The 27177-nt window shown below is 43.5% G+C and overlaps 1 protein-coding gene across 2 annotated transcripts; it reads left to right on the forward strand.

The window, feature by feature from the left end:
* The first annotated feature begins 227 nt into the window (after positions 1–227).
* On the forward strand, positions 228–27177 carry Casc3 (CASC3 exon junction complex subunit). 2 transcript variants are annotated; one of them, XM_057775674.1, is made up of 14 exons: positions 228–521; positions 845–872; positions 1350–1387; positions 15450–15605; positions 15691–15842; positions 16494–16670; positions 16843–17528; positions 20530–20594; positions 21667–21781; positions 21988–22086; positions 22509–22729; positions 24609–24680; positions 24983–25047; positions 25666–27177. In XM_057775674.1, exons 1-13 carry the CDS (start codon positions 294–296, stop codon positions 25004–25006), a joined length of 2061 nt encoding a protein of 686 aa, XP_057631657.1. In that variant the 5' UTR covers positions 228–293; the 3' UTR covers positions 25007–25047; positions 25666–27177. The 2 variants fall into 2 exon arrangements, with proteins under 2 accessions (XP_057631657.1, XP_057631656.1); XM_057775673.1 differs by having other exon boundaries at positions 229–521; positions 24558–24680.

Consider the following 27177-nt stretch of genomic DNA (forward strand, 5'->3'; position numbering starts at 1 on the left):
AGGAAAGCTCAAGATGGCCGAGCTAAGCACCCAGAGAAGCCGCAGGGGACCAATCCCTAGGCCCTGTGCCTGCACAGGGAAAATGCAGGGCCGAGCCACGCCCCCTTACATCACCGACAGACGTAATCTCGCGCTCCCGCAAACGTGCCGCAGGGCGCAGGCCCCGCCCCGCGGGAAGAGAGGCGGCCCGCGCCGGACGTGAAGCACGCCGGGACTGCTCTCGAGCCTCCCGGCAGCCTCCGCGACGGGCGTGGTGCGTAAGGAGCTGACCAGCGGTGGCCGTTCTCCGTAAGATGGCGGACCGGCGTCGGCAGCGCGCTTCCCAGGACACCGAGGACGAAGAGTCTGGTGCTTCGGGTTCCGACAGCGGTTCTCCGGCGCGGGGCGGCGGCAGCTGCAGCGGGAGCGCCGGAGGCGGCGGTAGTGGCTCGCTGCCTTCTCAGCGCGGCGGCCGCGGCGGGGGCCTGCATCTGCGGCGGGTGGAGAGCGGGGGCGCCAAGAGCGCAGAGGAGTCGGAGTGTGTGAGTGAGCGCTTGCCGGGCGGCGACCCGGCAGGGGGCGGGGTGGAGGTGCTGCGAGACGCCGGGCCTCCCGGGACACGGGAAGGTTGCCCCAGGGATGGGTGGCTTCCGAGCCCGGGCCGTGTAGCGCGGGTGTTGACACAGGACTGGGGCTGGAGGTGTAGGGGATCGGCCTTCTTGATTGTGACTTAGAACGATTTACCTTTCTCCATATCCCTAGTCGACCGTTTGTGTTGAATCTTCAGTTATCCCTCACATTTATTTGCGGGTGGGCTCCCCACGCCTGGGAATGACTCTAACCCGTGTCATCTTCTTCCTCTCAGGAGAGTGAAGATGGCATGGAAGGAGATGGTGAGTGGTTTTTAATTTATCATGATGAAGTGTTTGGACATAAACCGAGGCCACGCATTTCTAACACTTGGTTTCTCAGATTGTTAAGGGTTTTTTTCTTTGTTGTTGTTTGGTTGTTTGGATTTGTTTGTTTTGTTGTTTTTTGTTTTTGGTTTTTTTGGGAGGTGTGCCCAGGAGTGGCTTTTTGTACCATAGTGATTCCGAGCATGGTTGTTTTGGTTCCTTTTTGGAAGGTGAGAGGTTGAGTACACTGCAGTTACTCAGAGAACCACCTGCCAATCACGTAGCTTTTTGTCAGCAATGCCATATACTTCTCCATCAGTAAATGAATAGAGGCCATCATTTTATGTGCCTCAAAAGTTGCTGCCTAAGTTAAGTGAGGATTTTAGCCTGATGCAAAGTGAGCAGTCAGGAATGTAGTTACAACCACTGTTTGTTGTTTTCGCCTCGCCTTCACTGTTTGTGTTTTCCTTTCAGCTGTCCTTTCCGATTATGAAAGTGCAGAAGATTCAGAAGTGAGTGTGATAGATTTTTTTTCCTTATGGTGTAAGTCAGAAGATGTCTTTTAAGAATACGTTTGCGTGGTACAAAAATTCCCTGACATGTTTCTATGCCTGTGTGTTCTTCATTTATGCTTTTAAAAATCTGTTAGAAGTGGTGGGGGGGGTGTTGGTGTGAGCAGTGGTGGCACAAGTCTTTAATCCCAGCTGGGCAGGCAAAGGTAGGCAGGTCTCAGTGAGTTCAAGGCCAGCCTGATCTATGGAGCAAGTTCAGGACAGCAGGCCTATACAGAGAAACCCTGTCTCAAAAAACAAAGACAAAAAAAGAGACGATCTTGTTCTTCAAGCTATGGATCACAGTGTTAGCTGGTTTATTCTCATTTGAACAAGTGCATTTCTGAGGCAGAGAATGAGAAGATGCTGAAGTCCTTTACGGGATGTTTGACTGTTCACTTTATACTGTCTAGGTTGAAAACACAGCCACTTGGAAACACCCCCCCCCCCCATTCTGTGTAGTTTATGGGGAAAAAAAAAAAATCCCTTATTTTATGGATAGGGCTTTTTGGTGTCGATGGGAATGTTTCCCTAGGCAGATAGCATGTTTTGTTTTGATTGGATAAATAACTGTAGATACTTTCAGAATAACTTTGTCCTAGAATTACCTGTCCCAGAATTGTTTTTTTTTTTAATATTTATTTATTTATTATGTATACAATATTCTTTCTGTGTGTATGCCTGAAGTCCAGAAGAGGGCACCAGACCTCATTACAGATGGTTGTGAGCCACCATGTGGTTGCTGGGAATTGAACTCAGGACCTTTGGAAAAGCAGGTAATGCTCTTAACCACTGAGCCATCTCTCCAGCCCCCATGTCCCAGAATTGTTGAACGGACTCCTGAGTTTTGTATTTTAGCGATGGGGTTATATTTGAGGAGAATTGGATTGTGGGTCAAGGATTTGTTCTATAAATATATTTGTTTCATTAGTTAGTTTTCGTGATTTGTTTGTTTTGTGATTCTGGAGCTTGAGCCTACATGTAGGTGCATGCGGAAAAGGGTTGTACCATTGAGGCTACTACCTCAGCCCTTAACCTATAAATCTACTAGAGTTTTGACTGTCTTAACATCTTGGGAGATGTAACAGTAAACATCATTTCAAAATTCCTACTGTAGAAGAAAGCAGTACTCTAGAAAAACTGAGAAAACAAAAGCTTGTGGCACTGAAATCAACTCAGCAAAACATAAATTCAAATAAGGGTTGGAGAGATGGCTCAGTTGGTAAAGAGGGCCTGAATTCAATCCCTAGAACCACTGTAAAAAGTTGGGTGTGTTGGCATGTGTAATACAGGCAGAAACAGATCTCTAGAGCTTGTAGGCAAGCCACAGTCTAGCCTTCTTGGTGAGCTCCACATGCATGTTTACATATGTGCACATTTCTGTACAGACATACTATTCAAATTCTAGTACTTAGGCAGGGGCAAGAAGATTGTTTCAAGTTCAGGGCCATCCTGGGCTATAAGCAAGACTACCCTGTCAGGAAAAAAAACAAAACAGAAAATGAAACTTTTTTTTAAGATTGTTATTTTATGTATATGTGTGGTTTGCCTGAATTTATATGTGTGTACTAGGTTTGTGAGTACAGATGGTTGTGAGCTTCCATGTGGGTAGTGGGAACTGAACCCAGTTCGTTTGCAAGAACAGTGAATGTTTTTAACTGCTGAGCCTCCAGCCCCTGATTGTAAGTTCACAGTGGCTCACCATCCTGTTTATAAAGGAGTTTGGGTGTAATTCTGAGAGCACAGAAAGAAATTGCACAGAAGGTTTAAATAAACAGCATCAACTGAGGGGGAGGCAAGACTACAAACTAGACATTTAAGAAAAAACGCCGGCCAGTGGTGGAGCACACCTTTAATCCCAGCAGAGATGGGAGGCAGAGACAGGCTCATCTCTGTGATTTAAGGCCAGCCTGGTCTACAAGAGCTAGTTCCAGGAGAGCCAGGGCTGTTAAAAAACAAACAAAACAAAATCCCTATCTCAAAAAATCAAAAATAAATAAAAATAAAGTTTCTTAGGAATTAGGTGTCATAATACACAGCTCACTCTGAAGGCAAAGGTGGAAGGATCAAGAGTTCGAGGTCAGCCTTGGGTTCATAGCAAACTCTGTCTCCAAAAAAGGGTTTAAGGGGGCTGGAGAGATAGATGGCTCAGTGATTAAGAGTACTGGCTGCTTTTCCAGAGGACCTGGGTTCAGTTCCCAGCACCCACATGGCAGCTCACAACTGTTTGTAACTCCAGTTCCAGGGAATCTGACACTTTTACACTAATGCACGTAAAATAGTTAAATAAATTATTAAATTAAAGGTTTAAAAAATCTTTTCTAAGGTAGTCTAAGGACTGAGATTATAGTTCCCTGGACAGCTAGTGAAATAGCAAGATGTGGACCAATGTGATTGAACTAATAGAACCCCTGCCCCCATTAAGTTTGAGGTCTAAAGAAGGAGTCAGTGTCTAGATTGATTAATGGCGTTAATAACTAAAAAAGAGACAATATTCAGGAATTGAGTGGTGGGTTAAGTTTTAGATGGCTTTTTAAGTTTATTTTTGCATGCTCCCTTCAGCAGCACATAAATTAATTTGTTATGATCCAATGCAGGGCTTGCCCCTATGAGACTGATGTTCTAACATTAAGCAACATTCAACCAGGTTTAGGATGTTTTAAGAACAAACAAATCCATTTCTTTTTAAGTTTATAAGACACTGTTTCTCTGTATCCTTGGCTGTCCTTGAATTCGAGGCCAGCCTGATCTACAAAACTTGCTCTGTAAATCAGGGTGGTCAGGAACTCACAGAGATCCAACTGCCTCTGCCCCCCAAGTGCTGGGATTAAAGGCGTGTGAAATTATACTTTTGATAGGATATATCCGCGGGATGCATTTATTGTGTATAGGAATGCTGCTGTTGTTTTAATCCCCGTATATGTTACTCCCAGCTGCAGCAGAAAAGGCATTTCAGTGTTGCTGGCAGTTCGAACCCTTCTAAAAGCTTTGAGGGGCTTCTTGGTGGATGCCACAGCAAAGGATTTCAGGACAAGTCAAAATGAGGCAGTTAGTTGAGGTTATTGATGAAAAGGATAAAGCTGGGCATGGTGGTACATACTTTTAATCCCAGTAGTGGGAGGCAAAGACAGGTGGATCTCTGAGTCTGAGGCCAGCTTGGTCTACACAGCAAGTTCCAGGCTAGCCAGAGCTATATAGTGAAACCTTCCAGAAAAAGGAAAGAAAGAAAAAAAAAATTAATAACAAAACCAAAAGGGGCTGGGGAGATGGCTCAGTGGTTAAGAGCATTGCCTGCTCTTCCAAAGGTTCAATTCCCGGCAACCACATGGTGGCTCACAACCATCTGTAATGAGGTCTGGTGCCCTCTTCTGGCCTGCAGACATACAGGCAGAATATTGTATACATAATAAATATTTTTTAAAAATTACTCAAGAAGGATAATCTAAAGAGAATCTAATGGAGGCATGCCCAGTTATTTTTATTTACTTATTCTTTATTTTTGAGACAGGGTCTCTCTGTCTACAGCCCTAGCTGGCCTGAACCTTCTTTTTCTTAACCACAGGCTTCTGTCCTTGAATAGAGACCTTTTTTCTTTGGGTACATTGTGCCATGGGGCAGGTGGAGAGGGGGTATTAAAAGGCCCCTATTTATACACTGGTCATAAGGAGGGTAGACTTAAGGCATAATTGTTTTTAAGATTTATTGCCGGGCAGTGGTGGCGCACGCCTTTAATCCCAGCACTCGGGAGGCAGAGGCAGGCGGATCTCTGTGAGTTCGAGACCAGCCTGGTCTACAAGAGCTAGTTCCAGGACAGGCTCCAAAACCACAGAGAAACCCTGTCTCGAAAAACCAAAAAAAAAAAACCAAAAAAAAAAATTTATTTTATATGTATGAATGTTTTACCTTACATGTTTGTGTGTGTACCACATGTATTTGTAGTACCCTCAAAGTAAGTCAGATCCCCTAGAATTTGAGTATTGATGGTTGTGAGTTACTATGTGAGTCCTGGGATTTAACCCTGGGTCCTCTGCGAGAGCAACAAGTACTCATAACTGCTGAAATGTCTCTCCAGCCGTTACCTATTCATTTTCATGTAAACTTGCTTTTCCTAAGCCTTTAGAAGAAAGCATGGTTTAGGGTACTGTACCTTTTCTAACATCATAGAGCTCCCTCTTCCCATTTCCCTATGATGTTAAAAAATAAGGGAAGCTTTCTGAGGTTTCTTGTTTTCGTTCTTCTTCCCAGCTTGTTCTAGAACTTCCCTGTGCTGATTGATTCGATTCTCTTCTCAGTAAGTCTCTTCTTGCTGTTCATGTTTTAGAAGGAGCTTTAGCAGCTGGGTTAATGTAACCCTTAGAGTGTACCATAACTTTTCCTTTACATGGTAACCACTTCTGGGCTCAGCAGTCAGTGACCATTGGTTATTTCAGGGTTTCCCTATCCCTTGGTCCATTTACATCTCTGCTTCCTCCTAAACTGTGTTATGTACATGCTATCTGTGGCTGTCGGTGCTTTGGTTTATACAGTTAGAGTTGAAAGTTTAAGACATAGCTGGTTAACATAGTTTTGTTGAAAATATTGTCTAAAACTTCTGGGTTTGCTGTCTAGAAGCTGTCATTCCATGTTGAAATTTGAAGAGAAATAAACTGTGTTGTTGAAGCTAGGCAAGGTGATATTCTTCTGTAATCTCAGATACTTGAGAGGGTGAGGCAGGAGGATCACAAAGGCCAGCCTGGCAACAGAGATTTTTTTTTTCTTTTTTTAATTTGAGGCAGGATCTATGTGTACTGGCTAGTCTGGAATTTGCTTTGTTGATCAAGCCTTCCCTGAACTCACAGACATCCACCTGCCTTTCTGTCTTAGCATATCCTTCATACCAGGCTTCAGAATAAAAATTTGTACAGGGCCGTGTGGCGGCACTCAGGAGGCAGAGGCAGGCAGATCTTTGTGAGTTTGAGGCCAGCCTGCTCCACAGAGCAAGTTCCAGGACAACCAGGGTTACACAGATAAACCCTGTCTCAAAAAAACAAAAATTGAAAAAGGGTTGTAGCTCAGTGGTAGACTGTTAAGTATTTTCAAGGCCCTGGATTCACTCTCCAGTATTACAAAACAATCAAAAAGATGTGTTGTAGCACAAATTCTAATTGTTCGTAATAATAAAAATTCGAGTCAGATATTAGGGTGTGAAAACTGAAGGATCAGAGAAGCAGAGCAGGCAGCCATTAGAGAGGTCTCCCAATGCTCAGATAAAAAGGGGCAATCCTGTCTACTAATCCTCAGATGCATCTGAGCTCCTATCTCCTCCCCCCTTATATTCCTCTCTCTGTCCAGCCATATCACTCCTGTGCTGGGATTAAAGATTAAAGGTATGTGATTTTTGTATGAGCTCTGTTTCTCTTTTAGACAGATTAAATCTTGTGTAGCCCAGGGTAGTCCAAGAAACCTTTTTTTTTTTTTTTTAAATTGTTGCCGGGCGGTGGTGGCGCACGCCTTTAATCCCAGCACTCGGGAGGCAGAGGCAGGCGGATCTCTGTGAGTTCGAGACCAGCCTGGTCTACAAGAGCTAGTTCCAGGACAGGCTCCAAAACCACAGAGAAACCCTGTCTCGAAAAAACAAAAAAATAAATAAATAAAAATAAAAAAATTAAAAAAAATTGTTATTGGGGCCAGGTTTAATGGTGCACGCCTTTAATCCCAGCACTTGAGAGGCAGATACTGGTGGATCTCTGAGTTTGAGGATACCCTCATCTACACAGCTAGTTCTAGGACAGCCAGGGCTACATACCCTGTCTTGAAAAAAAAAAAAACAACAACAAATTAAAAACAAAAATGAATGGATAAATAAAACAAAGAAAAGAAAATACAGAAGGGGCTGGAGCTCAGTGGGAGAGCACTTGGTTCAGCCAAGTGATGAGTAAAAGAACAAAGAAAATTTTAATTGAAAGGAAAGCTAGGAGAATATTTTGAGGTCAAGGTGATTTTGTTCTTACTTGTTGGGAGACTCTCCAGTTTAGTTAAAAACTGAAGGAATAAGTAGTAAGGGAAAAGAAAAAAAGTACGTGAGAAAATAAAGGCTGGGAGTAAAGATATTTCCCATCATGCCCTGCTTAGACAAAACTGCCTTAACTAGTAATTACTTGGAGGTGAGAAGGGAAGGTACATACAAAGGAAGTTGGTATTCCATCTTTGTTTTTACTTTGTAAAATAGGAGGAAAGCCTTCTGTCTTAAGAGATAGAGTTGGGCAGGCTTCAAGAATGAGGGATTCACCAGAGGCTTGCACTAAGGTTTAAGAAAGCCATTGAAGCCAGGCTGTGTGTGTCTGGGTTGGATTCCCTACTTTGAGGCTCTGGGAGGCTAGTGCATGATGCCGCAAAGATAATGTCTAAGTTGCAGTGGAGACCCCAGGATATTGGAGATATTGGAGATGTCAGAGAAAATGAGGCATTTGCTGAGGAAAAGTACAGAATTCTTGGCCATAATCAAGTGTTCTGTCTTAGGGTTACTGTTGCTGTGATTAAAAACCATGACAAGAAGCAACATTGGAGGAAAGGGTTTATTTGGCTCACATATCCCATAGCTGGATTTTTCTTTGGGCCGCCAGCTCACAAAAAAATGGTATGGAAAAGTATTATTAATTATGGAAGCTCAGCCTTAGCTTAGGTTTGTTTCTAAACAGCTCTTATAACTTAACCATTTCTATTCATCTACGTGTTGTCACATAACTCGTGGCGTTTACCTCTCCTCCTACATGTATGTTCCCTCTGTGTCCTCTGGCCACTCCTCCCCAGAGCTCTTTGTCCCTAGAAGTCCTGCCTAGCCCCTTCCTGACTAGCTGATGGCCTTTAAGCTCTTTATTAAACCAATCACAGTGGCACATCTTCACACAGTGTAGAGGAATATTCCACAACAGGAAGCCAAGGCAGGAACTCACGCCTTGTAGGAACCTGGAGGCAGGAGGTGGTACAGGGGTCATGAAGGGTGCTGCTTACTAGCTTGCTCAGCCTGCTCTCTTACAGAACTTAGGACCAGGGATGGCACCAACTGCAATGGCCCCACATCAATCACTTAATTAAGAAAATGCTCTACAGGCATGGCTATAGCCCAGTCTTATGGAGGTATTTTCTTTATTGAGGTTCCCCTCTCTCAGATTATTCCAGCTCTCTCAGATTATTCCAGGTTGACATAAAACTAGCCAGTATATCTCCCCACAAAGGAAAGCCTGGGACAAAATGGATTCACGGCTGAATTCTGTCAAAACTTTCAAGAAGATCTCCTACCAGTCCTTAATTTGTCCCACAAAATAGAGAAGACTGACAAATTCATTCTATGAAGCCAATATTATCCTGGTATTAAAACCAGGTAAAAACATAGCAACAAAAACAACATTTTTCTCAGATGAACGAAAATGCAGACGTTCTCAGCAAAAAAAACTTGCAAACCAAATTTAGGAACACATTAAGATCATATATCATAACCAAGCAGTGGTGTGCATGCTTTGAATCGCAACACTTGGGAAGCAGAGGCAGGAGGATCTCTGTGGGTCTAAGGTCAGCCTGGTCTACAGGGCAAGTTTCAGGACAGGCTCCAAAGCTACATAGAGAAACTCTGTCTCAAAAAAACAAACAAAAATCAAAACAAAGAATCATACATCATGAACAATGTCTTTCTCCCAGAGGTGCAAGGTTGGTGTGACATGAGTAAATTAATGAGTGTAACGCACCATGTAAATAAGCTAAAGGACAGTAGATTCTCAGAAATTATGGAAAGTATCTCATTCATAGTAGAATTCTTGGCAGATTTATAACTTGTTTCTTTTCGAAAAGAAACTTGTTGCTATCTCTTTAAAAAAAAAAAGTACCGCCGGGCGGTGGTGGCGCATGCCTTTAATCCCAGCACTCGGGAGGTAGAGGCAGGCGGATCTCTGTGAGTTCGAGACCAGCCTGGTCTACAAGAGCTAGTTCCAGGACAGGAACCAAAAGCTATGGAGAAACTCTGTCTTGAAAAATCCAAAAAAAAAAAAAAAAGGACCAAGTACCATACTTCATTGTGCACTACTTGGAGTCTATAGAAAAGTAAAGTGAACTAAAAAATGATGAAACCTCTACAAGAGCTAGTTCCAGGACAGGCTCCAAAGCTACAGAGAAACCCTGTCTCGAAAACCAAAAAAAAAAAAAAAAAAAAAGACTAATGAGACCTGAGCCAGGCAGTGGTGGCGCACGCCTTTAATCTCAGCACAGGAGCAGAGGCAGGCGGATCTCCATGAGTTTAAAGCCAGCCTGGGCCACAGAGTGAGTTCCAGGACAATCAGAGCTACACAGAGAAACCCTGTCTGGGGAGGAGGGGAAGAATGATGACACCTGCGGGAAGGAAGAAAAAGAAGTAGGCGTGGCCCAATGTGGAGATCCCAGGAGGTCCCACCACCTGGCTCTGTTATATATCGGAGGATCAGTCTCCTTACACATGGTTGCAGGTGGAGCCAGACCTCATGTCTATTCCTGCATATCCATGAATTTCTCAGAGACTTGTGAGCAATGACTGAAGAGACAAGCCCTGCAGTAAACAGACCTCTGGAGCACTTGATCTGGATGTAAGTCAGTCACACCTCTTGGAAGAAAATGTGCTTTATTCTCTTTTAGTGTATTAGTAATAAACAAATTCCTTTTTTTAAAAAAAATTGTCTTTATTTTAGGTGCACTGATGTTTTGCCTGTATGTACGTATGTATGAAGGTGTCAGATCTTGACTTACAGACAGTTATGAGCTGCCATGTGGGTGCTGGGAATCAAACCCTGGTCCTCTAGAAAAGCAGTCAGTGCTCTTAACCACTGAGCATCTCTCCATTCCCCCAATAAACAAAATCTTTAAAATTTATTTAAAATTAGATAAGGGGCTGGAGAGATGGCTCAGCAATTAAGAGCACTTGCTGTTCTTCCAGAGGACCTGAGTTCAGTTCCCAGTTCCCAGACCCACTTTGGGTGTCTCACAGCCACCTGTGACTTTAGCTCCATGGGAACTGACATCTCTTTCCAGCCTTTGCAGACACTTGTGTCATTGGTTGTTTTATTACTCTTTACTCTTTGGGGTCCCACCACCCATCTCCCAAATACTCACACAGAAACTGTAGCTTGACTTTAGCTTGGCTTATTTCTAGCCAGCTTTTCTTAAATTATTCCATCTACCTTTTGACTCTGGGCTTTTTCCTTTTCTTCTTTATATTTCTCTTTCACTCTTACTCTGTGGCTGCCTGGGCGGCTGGCCCCTTCTTTTCTCACTTCTTGATTTTCTTGCTTTTAGATCTTTTTTCCCCAGATTTCTCCTTCTGTTTATTCTCTCCCTGCCAACCCTCCCTATTTCTCTTTCTTGTCTTGCTGTTGGCCATTCAGCTCTTTATTAGACCAATCAGGTGTTTTAGACAGGCAAAGTAACACAGCTTAAAATAATATTCCACAACACACTTGAACACACATCTTTGATATTTATTAGTGTAGGGGTGGAGCATACAAGGACTATAGGTTTTGAGTCTGATTTGAAGTCTCCTCATCACTCCTCAGTTTTTTTGCCCAGTTAACAAAATTAGTTTTTTTCTTTGTGTTTGTGTGTAATATTGGCTCTCACTTTGTAGCCCTGGTTGGTCTGGAACTCACTATGTATAGTCCAGTCTAGGCTCAAATTCACATATTTGCCTGTTTCTGCCTCCCTAAACTGGGATCATTACTCCCACCAAAATTACTTTCTCAATAGGAATATATAAATTTCCTCATTGACATTCTATTACAGCCTAAAGAGAATGTTGTATAAAAGTTTCCTCGAGGGCTGGAGAGATGGCTCAGTGGTTAACAGCACTGGCTGCTCTTCCAGAGGTCCTAAGTTCAATTCCCAGCAACCACATGGTGGCTCACAACCATCTGTAATGAGATCTGGCGCCCTCTTCTGGCATGTGGGCATACATGGAGGAAGAATGTTGTATACATAATAAATAAATAAAATCTTTTAAAAAAAGTTTCCTCGAGTAGTGCTAATACTGTTTTATTTATTATACATCCACGTGCACACATATGCATAGAACAAAAATAATAAATTTCTGGGTCTGGAGAGATGACTCAGAGGTTAAGAGCACTGGCTGCTCTTCCAGAAGTCCTAAGTTAATTCCCAGCAACCACATGGTGGCTCACAACCATTTTTAGTGCCCTGTCCTGGCATGCAGGCATACATGCAGGTACAACACTATACATAATAAATGAAATTTAATAAATACCTAAATAAGTTTCTTTTAAGGTTGAAATCCGGAGAGCGTATGAGTAGAGGAACATAGTGAAGTGTATACCTACACCAGAAATTCTTGTTTGTCTGCTGCATAACCTAGAATTAAGGAAAGTACTGAATGATTACCATCCTCTCATCCACAAATAGAAGGAAAACAATATGATTGCAGAGCATGAGAAGAAGGAAGAGTGCTTGTTAAGCTGTAGATAAAGACTGGATTGTCACAGTACAGATGTAGTGAAGCTCCTTTAGTTCTCCATCTCTTTTCTGAGAATTGTTATGTAAAACATCCAGATGAGGAGTGGCTTAGAGTGTCAATAAGAAATAGAAAGAATGGAAGAGGAATTAATTGGTTTGTTTGTCTAGGTCAACTAGGCAAGCTTAGCTTTATTTGAAAAAAAAAAGGGTAAAATACTGAAAGCTTCTAGCCTAGCCAGGACTGTTACATGGTGTCTTTGACCAGGTCCTGGTAGGCTAGCCTGAAGTGAGAAGGCAGTCTGATTTAGGTGAGGTGCCAGGTACAGTAGGAGAACAAGATACCAGTGTGCACACATCCAACCGGTGGTAGAGGTTTAACACATGACTAAACCACCTTCCCTTCAGCCCATTTCTTTAAACTTGCCTCTGTAATCCAGTTAGGTCTCCAAAGCATCAGATTTAGAGAGAATGAGAAGAGAGTATGGCCATATTTTAAAGCCACTGCTTTTCCCTATGTGGAGCTGGCTGTGCCTTCATTTCTTGTCCCACTTTAGTGTCCGAATGATATCCCCACTCCCGCCACAGCTTTGACTGCCTTCAAACTCACAGAGATCTGCCTGCCTCTGCCTCCCCAGTGCTAGGATTAAAGGCATGCGCTACCAACTGGGAAGACCTAACATTGTCAGGATCTGTATTATTCAAACTTGTGTGTTAAGAGAGGGAAAAGAAAAAAATGTATGGTGGCTCGCATATTTAATCCCAGCACCAGGAGGGAGAGGCAGGTTTGAGGCCAACCCCAACTACATGGCAAGATCTTGCCTTAGAAACAAAGGGAGTGGTAACGAGGGAGTAATTGTCCAGAGAGTGCACTCGTGCATTGTTCACTTTCATTACTATGGCAGCTGGTTCTCTAAGATTCTCCAGATAAAAATCTTAATTTTAGGATGTTATTGTTGATAGTGTTTGTTTTCTCTTGGAATCTCGTGCTGTAGGAGATTCAGTACTCCTATCATAGACATAAAAAGTGCAATCCTAGGGGCTGGAGAATTGACTCATCAGTTAAAAGCACTGGCTACTCTTCCAGAGGTCCTGAGTTCTATTCCCAGCAATCACGTGGTGGCTCTGTAATGGGATCTGATTCCCCCTTCTCGTGTGTTTGAAGGTCAATCATACACATGAATGAATGAATATTTTTAAAAATGTAATTTTAGAAGCTGGGCATGGGAGTACATGCCTTTAATTCTAACACTTGGGAGGCAGAGGCAGGCAAATCTCTGTGTTCTAAGCAACCATTGATCTACAGAACAAGTTCAAACCAGCCAGGGCTACGTAGTGAGACTCTTGTCTCTAAACAACAACCAACCTGTATGACTTGGGCCTGTAGTGCACATAACTTAGTAGTTAGTGCTGTCTTGCCTGTTTGAGGACCTGAGGTTTGATTCATAGTAAGGAGGGGAAAAGTTAGGTCATTACTGTAAACAAGCTGGAACTGTAGTTCAGTGGTAGAGTAAATCTATAAATACTCAGGCCCTGGATTTGATCTCTATCTCCATAAGAGGGGGCATGGAGACTGAGATTATTCAGTGAGTAAGAGTACTTGCCATAAAGCCTGCCAACCTGAGTTTAGTTTCTGGAATCCACATGTGGAAGGAGAGAACTGACTCAAATTGTCCTCTGACCACAGGAGCCATGGAAAACATTTGTCTTCATGTTTTCTTAGTCTGATTATAGTTGGAGATCCTAGATTCAAAAGAACTCTGTTGGGTGGCGCCGTGGCTTAGTTGGTTAAAGCGCCTGTCTAGCAAAAGAACTCTGTTTTGTTTATTTTGTTTTTTAAGATAGGATATTAAGGTGATGGCTAACGTTGAACTCTCAATCTTCTTACCTCCACTTCCTGAGTTGCTGGGATTATAGGTGTGTGCCCCCTCAATGAAGCTACATAATCAGAAAGATTGGTAATTTCTACTCTTAATCCTTTTTTTTTTTTTTTTTTTTTTTTGGTTTTTTGAGACAGGGTTTCTCTGTAGCTTTAGAGCCTGTCCTGAAACTAGCTCTTGTAGACCAGGCTGGCCTTGAACTCACAGAGATCCACCTGCCTCTGCCTCCCAAGTGCTGGGATTAAAGGCGTGCGCCACCACCGCCCGGCTTTTAATCCATTTTTTTTTTAAGAGCAATTGGTTCTGTTGTGTGTGCACATGTATGTGTGAGCATTTGTCGTGGCATTCATATGGAAGCTAGAGGAGTGGGAGTAGGTTCGCCCTTTGTACTGTGGGGTTTCTGTAGCTCAAACTCCAGTCCTTAGGCTTGGCAGCAAGTGAAGTTACCCATTCGCTGAGCCATCCTGCCAGTCTCCTAAAGCATTTTGAGATGATAAAATTCTCAACTTAAGACAGAGTACTATTATTAAACACTGTATGTTTAAGACTTGGAAAGGAGCCAGTGGTGGCATATGCCTTCAGTCTCAGTGCTTGAGACACAGACAGGTAATCCTCTGAGTTTGAGGCCAGCTTGGTCTACAGAGCTAGTTCTAGGACAGCCAGAGCTACACAAAAAGACTGGAAAAGGAGAGCAAGGCACTATCAAGTTAGTCTTCCATCTATAACCCCTGACTCCTTTCCTTAGACTACCATTGTTAAAATTCCTTACCTGTGTGCTACAGAACTATTTATAAGGACATATGTGCATATTGCTCTTGTGTCTATTTTAAAGAACCCTGTTCTCTAGACGTTTGCTTAAAATATTGGCTTAGGCCAGGTGGTGGTGTTGCACACCTTTAACCCCAGCACACAGGAGGCAGAAGCAAGCAGATCTCTGTGAGTTCAAGGCCAGATTGGTTTACACAGTGAGTTCCAGGATGGTCAGAGCTATACAGAGAAATCCTATTTCGAAAAACCAAAAAAAAAAAAAAAAAAGGATATTGGCATAGTGTATGTATGCTAGAAATTGATCTCAGGTCCTTACCATGCTAGGCAAATACTCTACCATGGAGTTAATAACCTCAGCCCTTGTAATGTTTGTTTTATCTTTTATTTAGTGTTTGTTCATATGTGTATGGAGGACAGAGGACAGCCTCAGGTGTCATTCCTTAGAGCTATCTTTTTTTTTATTTTTTCAGACAGGGTTTCTTATGAGGACCAGAGACTCATCATTTAAGTCAGGTCAGCTGGCCAACAAGCCCCAAGAATCTCCTGTGTCTCTTGAGCTCTGGGATTGCAAGTGTATACTACCATGTCTGGCTTTGTACATGGGTGCTAGACTTAGGTCCTCATGCTTTTGTGGCAAGCATTTTATCAACAGAGCTATCTCCTAGTCCATGTTTTTTGTTTTTATGAGGCAGGATCTCATGTAGCACAGGATGGCCTCTAACTTAATATGAGCTGAAAGTGATCTTGAACACGTGGTCTTTGTGTCTCTTCCTCTCCACTGCTGGGATTGTTTGTGAACACGTGCCACCATACTTGTAGTGCTTGCTTCTCAGTCTTACACTGTAGTAAACATTTGCCAGGAAATGATTTCTTATCTTCAGATCTCATCTCCATAGTTAACAAAAACACTTTTTCAGGGTGAAGAAGGAGAATACAGTGAAGAGGAGAACTCCAAGGTGGAGCTGAAATCAGAAACAAATGATGCTGCTGATTCCTCAGCAAAAGAGAAGGGAGAAGAAAAGCCTGATACTAAAGGCACTGTGACTGGAGAGAGGCAAAGTGGGGATGGACAGGTCAGTACACAGCATAGTCCTCCATTTGGGGTTGGCATAGGGCCTTTCAGCTCCTTGGAAAAGTAAGGAGTCCTTTATCTTCCAGGAGAGCACAGAGCCTGTAGAGAACAAAGTGGGTAAAAAAGGCCCTAAGCATTTGGATGATGATGAAGATCGGAAAAATCCAGCCTATATACCCAGGAAAGGGCTCTTCTTTGAGCATGATCTTCGAGGACAGACTCAGGAAGAGGAAGTCCGGTAATAGCCATCTTACGCTATTCTTGCTACTGGCTCTGGCTAGCTTGTGCTTAGTGTGTGTCAGGTGCTTCGATGACTTCTTTACCTACACATTTCCTTTAGTACTCAGAACATTTTAAGACAAGTGTTATTATTCCTCCTGTACAGGTGAGGAAAGTGAAGCTTGCAGAATTTGCTAACTAGTTGCTAGGTATAGTGTCATACACTTGTAGTCCCAGTACCCAGGAGTCTGAAGCAATTTGGTTATAAGCTTGGGTGCAGCTTGGCCTACATAGTGAGACCCTGTCAAGCAAAAAGAGGTGGATGTGGTAGTGTGACTCCTGATCCCAGCTCTTGGGAGGCTGAGGCAGGATCTCAGAGAGGTGGGGTCAAGGCCAGCCTTGTCTACATATAGCAGTTTCCAGGCCAGTCAGAGTTAGGTGGTGAGGCCCCGACTTTTAAAAAAAGATAGAAAATGTTTGGGAACTGTTGATGGTAAAGGAGCTGGGATCCAGATTCAGAATGATCTGTCTCCAGATCCTAAACTATTACACCTCTGCTGCCTTTAACCTGTGACTCCAGAGATAGAAAGTTTTATAGGCTTCCATTTCAGTAGAGAGATAATTTCAAAGTACTAATCATCTCAAGACACCTCTGCTTGCTTTGGTTCAGACCCAAGGGACGTCAGCGAAAGCTGTGGAAGGATGAGGGCCGCTGGGAGCATGATAAGTTCCGTGAAGATGAACAGGCCCCAAAGTCCCGACAGGAGCTCATTGCTCTTTATGGCTATGATATTCGATCCGCTCACAATCCTGATGACATCAAACCCCGAAGAGTCCGAAAACCTCGGTAAGGAAATCCAGGAGCCTAAATTACTGATCTTTCAAACTCTTCTGCTTTTCTAAATGCATTTCTTTCTTTTAAGTGACTAAGTATGGGAATGACACAACTCCCTGAGTTTCCGTGTAGATATGTGGAGGTCTCTTTTCTTACATTTTTCTTTACAATTTTACTGTTTCAGATTTGGAAGTCCCCCACAAAGAGATCCAAACTGGATTGGTGATCGATCAAATAAGTCCCATCGCCACCAGGGTCCTGGGGGCGCCCTACCACCAAGAACATTTATTAACAGGAATGCAGCAGGTACTGGCCGCATGTCTGCATCCAGGAATTATTCTCGATCTGGGGGCTTCAAGGAAGGTCGTACTAGTTTTAGGCCTGTGGAGGTTGGTGGGCAGCATGGTATCCGGTCTGGTGAGACTCATAAGCATGAAGCTAATTACCGGTCGCGACGTCTGGAGCAGACTCCTATGAGGGATCCATCTCCAGAACCAGATGCTCCATTGCTTGGCAGTCCTGAAAAAGAAGAGACGGCCTCGGAGACACCAGCTGCTGTTCCTGACACTGTACCACCAGCTCCTGACAGGCCCATTGAGAAGAAATCCTATTCCCGGGCAAGAAGGACCCGGACCAAAGTTGGGGATGCAGTCAAAGCTTCTGAGGAGGTTCCTCCTCCATCTGAAGGGCTCACTTCAGCAGCCACAATCCCAGAAACAACTCCTCCTCCAGCTGCTAAGACTGGGAACTGGGAGACTCCAGCAGATTCTACCACAGGTGGACTGGAGCAAGACGTGGCGCAGCTAAATATAGCAGAACAGAACTGGAGTCCAGGACAGCCTTCATTCCTGCAACCACGGGAGCTTCGAGGTAGGCCTTGTAGATCCCCGGTTAGCCTGTCCCACTGTGTACACACACTGTTGGCCATCGGTCCTTAGCGCCTCAGTCAAGATTCATTTTCTCCTCTTGCACAAAGAGGGACAGAAGATAGATAGCATCTTCAGACTGAGCCAGTGGTTACATGTTTCCTAGAGACATTAGAACTATATATAATGCTGTGCTTTGGGGTATTTGAAATGTGACTAGAAGGAAGAATTGAACTTTTAGTTAATTTTAAAAACACATATAAGCCGGGCGATGGTGGCGCACGCCTTTAATCCCAGCACTCGGGAGGCAGAGGCAGGCGGATCTCTGTGAGTTCGAGACCAGCCTGGTCTACAGAGCTAGTTCCAGGACAGGCTCCAAAGCCACAGAGAAACCCTGTCTCGAAAAACCAAAAAAAAAAACAAACAAACAAATAAAAACACATATAGCACTGAGAGGAGGTGGCACACACCTTTAATCCCAACACTCAGGGAAGCAAAAGCAGGTGAATCTCTTGACTTTGATGCCAGCCTGGTCTACAGAGTGAGCTCCAAGATAAGCCAGAGTTACACAGAGAAACCCCGTCTCAGAAAAAAAAATAAAAGCCATGCAGATAGCAGGTATCATGTAGCTTTTGAAATTTAACCCAAACTTTTTTTTTGGGTGGGGGAAGATTTTATTTATTTTTGTGTGTAGGTGTTCTGCCTACACATTTCTGTGCCCACAGAGGCTAGAAGAAGGCATCAAATCCCTTGGGAATAGAATTATAGGTGGTTGTGAGTTGCCATATGGATGCTGGGGATTTAACCCAGGTCAGGAGCAGCCATTGCTCGTAACCACTGAGCCATCTCTCTGGCCCTCTAGGCCAAACTTAAAAATTGAAAATCTTCATGAGCACTGGGAATTTAACACTCTACTTTGATACAGGTGATTTTATTTTAATTATTTTAGTTTTTGAAATTATAATTACATCATTTTCCCCTTCCCTCCTTTCAAAGCCTTCTATATCCTCCTTGCTCTCTTTGAAATTCATGAGCTCTTTTTTTTAACTTGCTACATGCATATATGTATATACATTTATATTCCTAAATATATAATTACCCTGCTTAGTCTGTGTGTTACTTGTATGTGTGTTTTTAGGGCTGGCAGTAAGGTATTGGTTCACCAGTTGGTGTGTTCTTCCCTGGGAGAAAGAAGACTCTCCTACTTTCAGCATTTCTTAGTTGCTTATAGGTCCTTAGATAGTGGTAAAGCCTTGTAGGTTTTTCCACTGTCCACTTAGGCATGTCTGTTGTTGTCCTTGTTCAGCTCATGTCTGTGAGAATTTACAGGTGTAGCTTCTGAGGATACTAGAAAATTCAATCTCTCAGGAAACTCTGATCCTTTGGCTCTTAAACTTTTTCTGCCCCCCTCTTCCTCAGCAATCCCTGATTCTTAGGTGTGGAAGTTGTTATATAGATGTATCTGTTGGGACTGAGCTCCAAAATTGCATTTTGACTGGTTGTGGTTTTCTGTAATGGTCTTCATCTGTTGCAAAGAAAAGTTTCCTCGATGGGTGGTGATTTATCTGTGGGTCTATGGACAAATATTTAGAATGAAGTTAGGGATTATGCTGACTTAGTAAAATGGTGGTTGTAGGTTCTCCTCCAAGATCCTTGACTTCTCTACCTTGACTAAGCTTCCAGTAGCAGGCATGGTTTCCCTCTTGTTGAGTGATCTTTAATCCAATCAGAGAGCTGTTGGTTACCACCAAGCTTTGTGTGCCACCGCACTCTTGGGTTATCTATACCTGGTTATCATTGTGCTTTGTAGATGTCTTACCTGGGTATTGTTGATTGCGTCCTTCCTTTGGAAACTTGCATGGTGTCTTTTGTTATCATAAAAGCTAGTTATCAGGGAAGAAGCTTTTAGGTCAGTTCTAGCTCATAAGCCTCTGTGCTTTTACATGTGATTTTTGAGCACCAAAAATTAGTATAAGCGGTATGATCCTAGAGTTAGTTGATCTCTGGACAGAGAAGTATAACTTTTTGTACTGATACTTTACTATCTTTGGGAGAGTATATAAAACATTTCTTTTAACTAAAAAAAATTTTTTTTTTAATTTTTTAGGTTTCTTTGAGACTAGGTTTCTCCCTGTTGCTCTGGATGTTCTGGAACTAGCTTTGTAGACAGGCTGGCCTCAAACTCAGAGATCCACCTGCCTCTGCCTCCCAAGTGCTGGGATTAAAGGAATGCACCACCCCTCCACCCCAATCTTATTTACTTATCTATCACCAACTGAGTGCTAGAAATCAAACCTGGGTCCTCTGCAAGAAGGACTCATTAGTGCTCTTAACCATTGAGCCATGTCTGTATTCTAAGTAATTTTTATACAGTAAGAATGTAATGTCTTCCTCATAGCTAGTGTTGTTAGAAAACATTTGGCCCGGCACTTTATAGTATATCTACTAATGTGCTTATTTTATCCTCCCAAAGTTCCTATATAAAACCTTATTTAGTAGGAAAAATTTGAGCTTGAGTTTATTTTCCAGTCTTTTTTCAAGGACTTTGTTGCTATAAATAAAGATGTTGGGCAACAGGGGCACATTTTCAAATGCTAGCATTGACAATAAGCAGACAGTTTAAAATAATTTATGTGTATGTGTGTGCACTTGAGGTTGATGTGTGTGCACTACAGGCAAGGGCATTGAATTCCCCTAGAACTAGTGCTACAGATGGTTATAAGCTTCCATGTGGTCGCTGGGAACTGAGCGCAGGTCCTCCTCTGCAAGAGTGACCTGCAGACATTTTTAAACAGAATTGTGCTAGTTTAAAAGAAGAGAAGAATGCCTTTGTTATTTTCTTTTCTTTTGGTTTTTCAAGACAGGGTTTTGTCTGCCTCCCAAGTGCTGGGATTAATGGCATGTACCACCACTGCCCAGCTGCGCTTTTTATTTTCTTGATGGTACCTTTGACTCCTATTCACATACATCTGCATTCAACCAGTGACTTTTTTGGTATATTACAGGTATGCCCAACCACATCCATATGGGAGCAGGACCTCCACCTCCATTTAACCGGATGGAAGAAATGGTACAAAAATGGGAAGAAGGAGGATTGGGACTGTATATACTCTGTGGTAGAGAATGCATGAGACCCTTGATTCAGCTTCCAATACTGTCAAAAAGAAGTGCTGAGATAGAATCTCACTGTTTCACTCTGGCAGGCTTGGAGCTCCCTATGTAGAATAGGCCAGCCTTGGACTCAGGGAAATCTGTCTGTCTCAGCCTCCCAGCTGAAAGATGTATACCACCATGCCTGGACCTTAGTTACTGTGACAGACTAACATGACCGAGGCAGCTTATAAAAAAATACATTTCATTGGGCTTCCAGTTCCAGAATGCTAGAGACCATGATAGCAAATCAAAGACATGGCAGCAGGACATCTGAGGGCTTACATTTGATCCCAAAGTAGGAGCAGAGAGAGCACACCTGGAATGGCCCAGTCTTTTGAAACCACAAAGTCCATCCTAATGACACACCTCCTAATCTTTCCCAAACAGTTCCACTAACTGGGGACAAAGTTTTCAAATGTGGATTGATCACTCATTGAGACTGTCACACTTGTTCACTATTAAAAACCACAATAAGTTCTTTTTTTTTGGGGGGGGGGTTTCGAGACAGGGTTTCTCTGTGGTTTTGGAGCCTGTCCTGGAACTAGCTCTGTAGACCAGGCTGGTCTCGAACTCACAGAGATCTGCCTGCCTCTGCCTCCCAAGTGCTGGGATTAAAGGCGTGCGCCACCACCGCCCGGCAATAAGTTCTTTTTATTGTTCGAGATGGTCTCTTGTCTCTTATTCTTTAACATAGACTGGCCTGGAATATCATATATAGTTCAGGTGGGCTTCAAACTCAGTCCTCCTGCTTTGATTCCTGAGTTCTTAGGCTTAGGCTGTCATGCCAGGCAATAGAAGTTTGGTTTTTCAAGACAGGGTTTCTCTATGTCACAGCCCTGGCTGTCCTGGAACTAACTTGCTTTGTAGACCAGGCTGGCCTCGAACTCACGGATATCTGCCTGCCTCTGCCTCCCGAGTGCTGGGATTAAAGGCGTGTGCCACCACCTCCCTGCTTCTTCTGGAGTCTTAACCAAATCTCTTTATCTCAGGGTGTCCAGGGTGGTCGAGCTAAACGTTATTCGTCTCAGCGGCAGAGACCTGTGCCAGAGCCCCCTGCTCCTCCTGTGCATATCAGCATCATGGAGGGCCATTACTATGATCCATGTGAGTTCTTATTGTTGGGTACCTTTCTTGTCACTGTAAAGAAAATGAAGTGCTCAGCCTTCTACTTCACAGTGGTTATCTCACGTTGTCTAGTTGCTGTTTTCTTCATATGGAAGAGTTAGAACATCAAAGGTCTGCAGGACAGAAAGAGTTGCTGATGTGGTATGAAGGTTTGTGGTTTATACGACTCTCAATATATCTTACAGTGCAGTTCCAGGGACCAATTTATACCCATGGTGACAGCCCTGCCCCACTGCCTCCACAGGGCATGATTGTACAGCCAGAAATGCACCTTCCTCACCCAGGTAAACTTGCATCCCTCTTGTATGCTTATAGTGTGCAAGAATCTGTGTTGGGGCCGGGCGGTGGTGGCGCACGCCTTTAATCCCAGCACTTGGGAGGCAGAGGCAGGCGGATCTCTGTGAGTTCGAGACCAGCCTGGTCTACAAGAGCTAGTTCCAGGACAGGCTCCAAAACCACAGAGAAACCCTGTCTCGAAAAACCAAAAAAAAAAAAAAAAAAAAAAAAGAATCTGTGTTGGGGACTCTACAAACCCTACCTTTCCAGCACTGTCATGCTATCCAGTGATGCTGACCACCCTGGCTCAGTTTTAAGTCCATCTTAAGGATTGCAGTCTAACCTGTTGTGCTTGGTGGTCTGATTTAAGGCATTCTGTGGTAAAAGGTGGTATCCTCTTTTACAGTTTTGTTTGTCTTTCTTTGCTCAGGTTTACATCCCCATCAGTCACCAGCACCTCTGCCCAATCCGGGTCTTTACCCGCCACCAGTGTCCATGTCTCCAGGACAACCTCCACCCCAGCAGTTGCTTGCTCCTACTTACTTCTCTGCTCCAGGTGTCATGAATTTTGGTAACCCCAGTTACCCTTATGCTCCAGGAGCATTACCTCCTCCTCCTCCTCCTCCTCCTCATCTGTATCCTAACACACAGGTAAGATGCCTAATGTTCTAGGTATATATCCTTTATGTCATACAGGATTGGGGTTGGGGAAAATGTTAAAAGAGTTTTACCAGCCGGGCAGTGGTGGCGTGTGCCTTTAATACCAGCACTCAGGAAGGAGGAAGAGACAAGTGGATCTCTGAATTCTGTGAGTTTGAGGCCAGCCTGGTCTACAGCGGGAGTTCCAGGTCAGGCTCCAAAGCTACAGAGAAACCCTGTCTTGAACAATTCAATGCCGCTGATTTTCCTGTGTGGCACTAGGATGCCCCTTGGTGGTCAGGAGCTGGAAATGCAGGTTATGTAAAGTCTATCTTTGCTTCTTATTTTTTTTGTTGGTATTACATTTTTTTTATATGACCTTATTGGCCTAGCAACTTGTCACATAGACCAGGCTAATCTCAAATTCACAGAGACTCACCTCCTCAGTGCTGTGGTTAAGGGTTTGTACTACCAAGTGTGACCTTGTTTTTTGTCTCAGTTTTTCATTTTATTTATTTATCTATCTATCTGTCTATTTGAGGCAGGGTCGGTTTTTCTTTTTGATTTTTTTTCGAAACAGGTTTCTCTGTAGCTTTGGAGCCTGTCCTGGAACTGGTTCTTGTAGACCAGGCTGGCCTTGAACTCGCGGATATCCGCCTGCCTCTGCCTCCCAAGTGCTGGGATTAAAGGCGTGTGCCACCACCGCCTGGTAGTTTTTCTTTTATTTATTTATCTATCTATTTATTTGTTTGAGGCAGGGTCTCATTGATGGGGAATATATATGATCCTCCAATCTCTGACTCCTAAGTGGTTACGAGAACCATACCTGTTTTCTCCTTTTCTTTTCTTTTCTTTTCTTTTCTTTTCTTTTCTTTTCTTTTCTTTTCTTTTCTTTCTTTCTTTCTTTCTTTCTTTCTTTCTTTTCTTTCTTTCTGTTGATTACTATACAGTATGCTGCTGGCGTATATGCCTACACACCAGAAGAGGGCACCAGATCTCATTACAGATGGTTGTGAGCCACCACGTGGTTGCTGGAAATTGAACTCGGGACCTCTGGAAGAGCAAGTGCTCTTAACCTCTGAGCCATCTCTCCAGCCCTGTCTTCAGTTTCTTTAAGGATTAGTATCTTATGGTAGACCATGGGTGTCCCCATTTGTTACTTATTCAGCTGTACCAAGGAGTGTGTTTTTCTCTTGGACATCATATTCTGTCCCTGTCCTGAGGGCACTTGATACCATCTGACATCTAGAATGCCATCACTGACCTCAGCCTTTGTATTTACCAACTAGTGGAAGGACTGGAAAGAGTGGAACACTACTTTAAAGACTTGAAAAGGTGACCCAGTGGTTAAAGGCACTTGCTCTTCCATAGGATCCAGATTTAGTCCCAGCTCACAACTGCCAGTATCTCTAGTTACAGGGGATCTGTTAGCTTCTTCCTGGTGTCTGAGGACACCAACCTACATTCACATAGAAACTTTTAGCCAGGGTTACTGTTGCTGTGAAACAAAAGCAGTCATGTGATCAGTGCAACCTGGGGAGGAAAAGGTCCTTTGACTTCTGCATCGCTGTTCATCCTTGAAGGAAGTCAGGGCAGGAACCTAGAGGCAGAACAAAGGCCATAGAGAAGTGCTGCTTTTTTTTTTTCTTTCTTTTTTTTTTTTTTTTGTGAGACAGGGTCTCACTATGTAAAGTGCTCCACCACACCTGTCAAAAAAAAAAAAAAAAATCAAAGTTCTTTTTGTTTTTGTGACTAGCAAATGTTTTCTGTTTCTCCTAATTTGGGTTAATTCTTTTTTTTTTTCTCCTGGCTTATGGGGTCCTGGCATATGGGGTCCTAGGCTCCATCACAGGTATATGGAGGAGTGACTTACTATAACCCTGCCCAGCAGCAGGTGCAGCCCAAACCTTCCCCACCCCGGAGGACTCCCCAGCCAGTCTCCATCAAGCCCCCTCCACCTGAGGTAAGTCTCACTCCCACACTTTAAACATGTGAGCTTTCTCTGATTCTCTAAGGGGTTTCTCTTCCTTTTATGATGTGTTTATATGGAAGTCTTTTTTTTTTTTCCTTGTTTATTTTAAGACAGGGTTTCTCTGTGTATCCCTGGCTGTCCTGGAACTTGATCTGTAGACCAGACTGGCCTTGAACTCAGAGATCCACCGGCCTCTGCCTCCCGTAGTGCTGGAAGACATTTGCCACCATGCCTGGCTAATGGAAGTCTTTTTTTATATGACATGATAACAAATTACAATTTTTTTATTTCAGGTTGTAAGCAGGGGTTCCAGTTAATGCCGAGTGTGTGACTGAATTAAGTGTGACATCGTGAGAAAGTAAGTGCCCAATGTACTGTGACGCTCAAACTAGTTCTCACCACCATACATTACAGTCGTGAGATAGCTCGGGAAAATTGTTTTCTATGAATGCATTGGGCAGAATTGAAGAGAAGCCATCCCTACCTTCAGAGTTTTGTTTTGGAAATTAAACAATAAAAATACAGGAGCCCAATCTAAACTAATGAAGGGCAGAAAAAAAAATCTGAATTTAAGTTGTTATAGCTAAAGAAGCCAATTCTAGGGATTCTAGAAGAGTGGGTATGAGGCTTTTTCAGAGCTTTGGAGGAGTATGGTCTTTGTTTAGGAAAAAAGATCTTACTATATAGCCCTAGCCAGCTTCAAACTTTCCATCTTCCTGCTTCTACCCCTGACTGCTCAGATTACAGGTGTGGACCGCCACACCTGACTCCAGGATATTTTTATTGTTGATGTTTTGTTTTGTGGTCATTAAAACACATTATTTAGAAGCTGAAGGTGTAGCATGTTCAAGCTCTCAGACTTGATCCTTGGTGCCAAATAAACCGCATTATTTAGAAATGTGGCCTTCTAAGAAGGCCAGTATAAATGCCCAAAGGTCCACTGACATGCACTTCTTCTCTTTTTAACTCTCAATAGAACAGGAGAGGTGAAAACTCGGGGGAGAAGAAAAATGTGGGGTGACCCTGTCAGCCGACAGTTGGAGGACAAGAGGCCCTCTTCCTCTGAGGACAGGCCTGCTAGAGAGAGAAGAAAACCTCCACTCTTCAATTGAGCTGCCTGGACTCAGGGGAGCAGAGACTGGACAGCCCAGGCTTCAGAGTCTAAATTCAGAAGCCTGCATCTCACTGTTGTTTACTTTCTCCCCAGAAATTCAAGTGTCTTCTCCCAGGGAAGTTCCTTCCTGCTTGTTTGTTTAAATGTTCATTTTTAAAGCCTGACTTACCTTTTTTAAATTAATATTCTTGTTTATTTCTCTTTTTCCCTGCTCTGCCCTCTGACTTTACATGAAACAAGTTCATTCTGGTTTACTACCCTTTCTGGAGTTCCTTTTGACTCCTCCCTGACTCCCACAAATTGAGACTGTATCAACCAAGTATAAAAGTAGCTGGCCTTTTTCTTGTGATTGGTCTTCATTAGTCTCTTAACTCCTCTAACCCTGTGGAAGCTCTCTGCACGCAGTATTCCACTGTAGAGGGGAACTCAGAGTGGGTGAGCGGGAGCCCTTGTTTGGGATGTAGGTCTTATAAATCTGAGCCTCCTTCAGTACCTCTATACTGATGGGCTTCAGTCCTCCATAGAGGTATAATCTCTGTTGTGGAGAAAGAACAAACTGGATGCTTTTGTGAAAAGGGAGGGTGGAGTGAGATCCTCTGCACGATTAGGGGAATGCATGGCGAGTCCTCAGGGCTGTCTTTGAGGTAAGTGGAATTAGTGAGCCCTGCTTCTTTTCTTTACATCCCTTCTACTACGTCCCCTTCCCAGTTGCTGTGGACCAATGCATCTCTAGAGACAAATACTATCCAGCAGTCTGTCTGCCTTGTCTTTGCAGTTCTTCTCCATGCCTTCCCTGCTACAACTGTGTTTAGATGTTACTACTTACTTTCCCTAAATTCTGCTCCTCTACTTGCAAACAGGGTTTAAAATCCTGGACTTCAATCCTAAGGAAGCAAGTTACCTTCTGGGCAAAGGCTCTCCCTCCTTTCATTCTTCTCCATGGCACTGAACCACATCTCCGTGCCTGTGTGGAAGTCTGTTACTGCAGTGCTATGCCTGCCAGGGTTCCTACAGAACCTGAGGGAAAGGTGGTGCTGCCTCTCCCTAGTAATGTGTCTGCTTTGTTCTTCCTCCTACAGCTGGCCTAACCACTCTTGAGTCAGGGTGGGGGTAACCCCAAGGAGGAAAAAACTAAGGGGTTCTTCCAGGGGTAGCTGGTGGTTGTGCCTTTTATAGGCTTCCCTTTGCCTTAAACCTGAAGATGTTTCCTCAAGCCTGTGGGCAGCATGCCCAGATTCCCGACTTAAGACACTGTGACAGTTGTCTGTTGGTTCACTGTGTTTACTGCAAAGATTTCGCCTGTGTGTGTTTGTCACTGTTTTCAAGGGTGCACATTTGTGATCAGCAGTGTGACTTGGAGATAATAAAATTTAG

The sequence above is a fragment of the Chionomys nivalis genome, chromosome 7 (genome assembly GCF_950005125.1).
Source record: "Chionomys nivalis chromosome 7, mChiNiv1.1, whole genome shotgun sequence".
Lineage (NCBI taxonomy): Eukaryota > Metazoa > Chordata > Mammalia > Rodentia > Cricetidae > Chionomys > Chionomys nivalis.

Bases quoted from the DNA above. Each gene is read 5' to 3' on its own strand.
- Casc3 (XM_057775673.1), top strand. From the start codon at position 294: ATGGCGGACCGGCGTCGGCAGCGCGCTTCCCAGGACACCGAGGACGAA. The intron at 873-1,349 runs GTGAGTGGTTTT...TTTTCCTTTCAG, and splicing joins AGATGGCATGGAAGGAGATG to CTGTCCTTTCCGATTATGAA. The intron at 17,529-20,529 runs GTAGGCCTTGTA...GGTATATTACAG, and splicing joins GCAACCACGGGAGCTTCGAG to GTATGCCCAACCACATCCAT.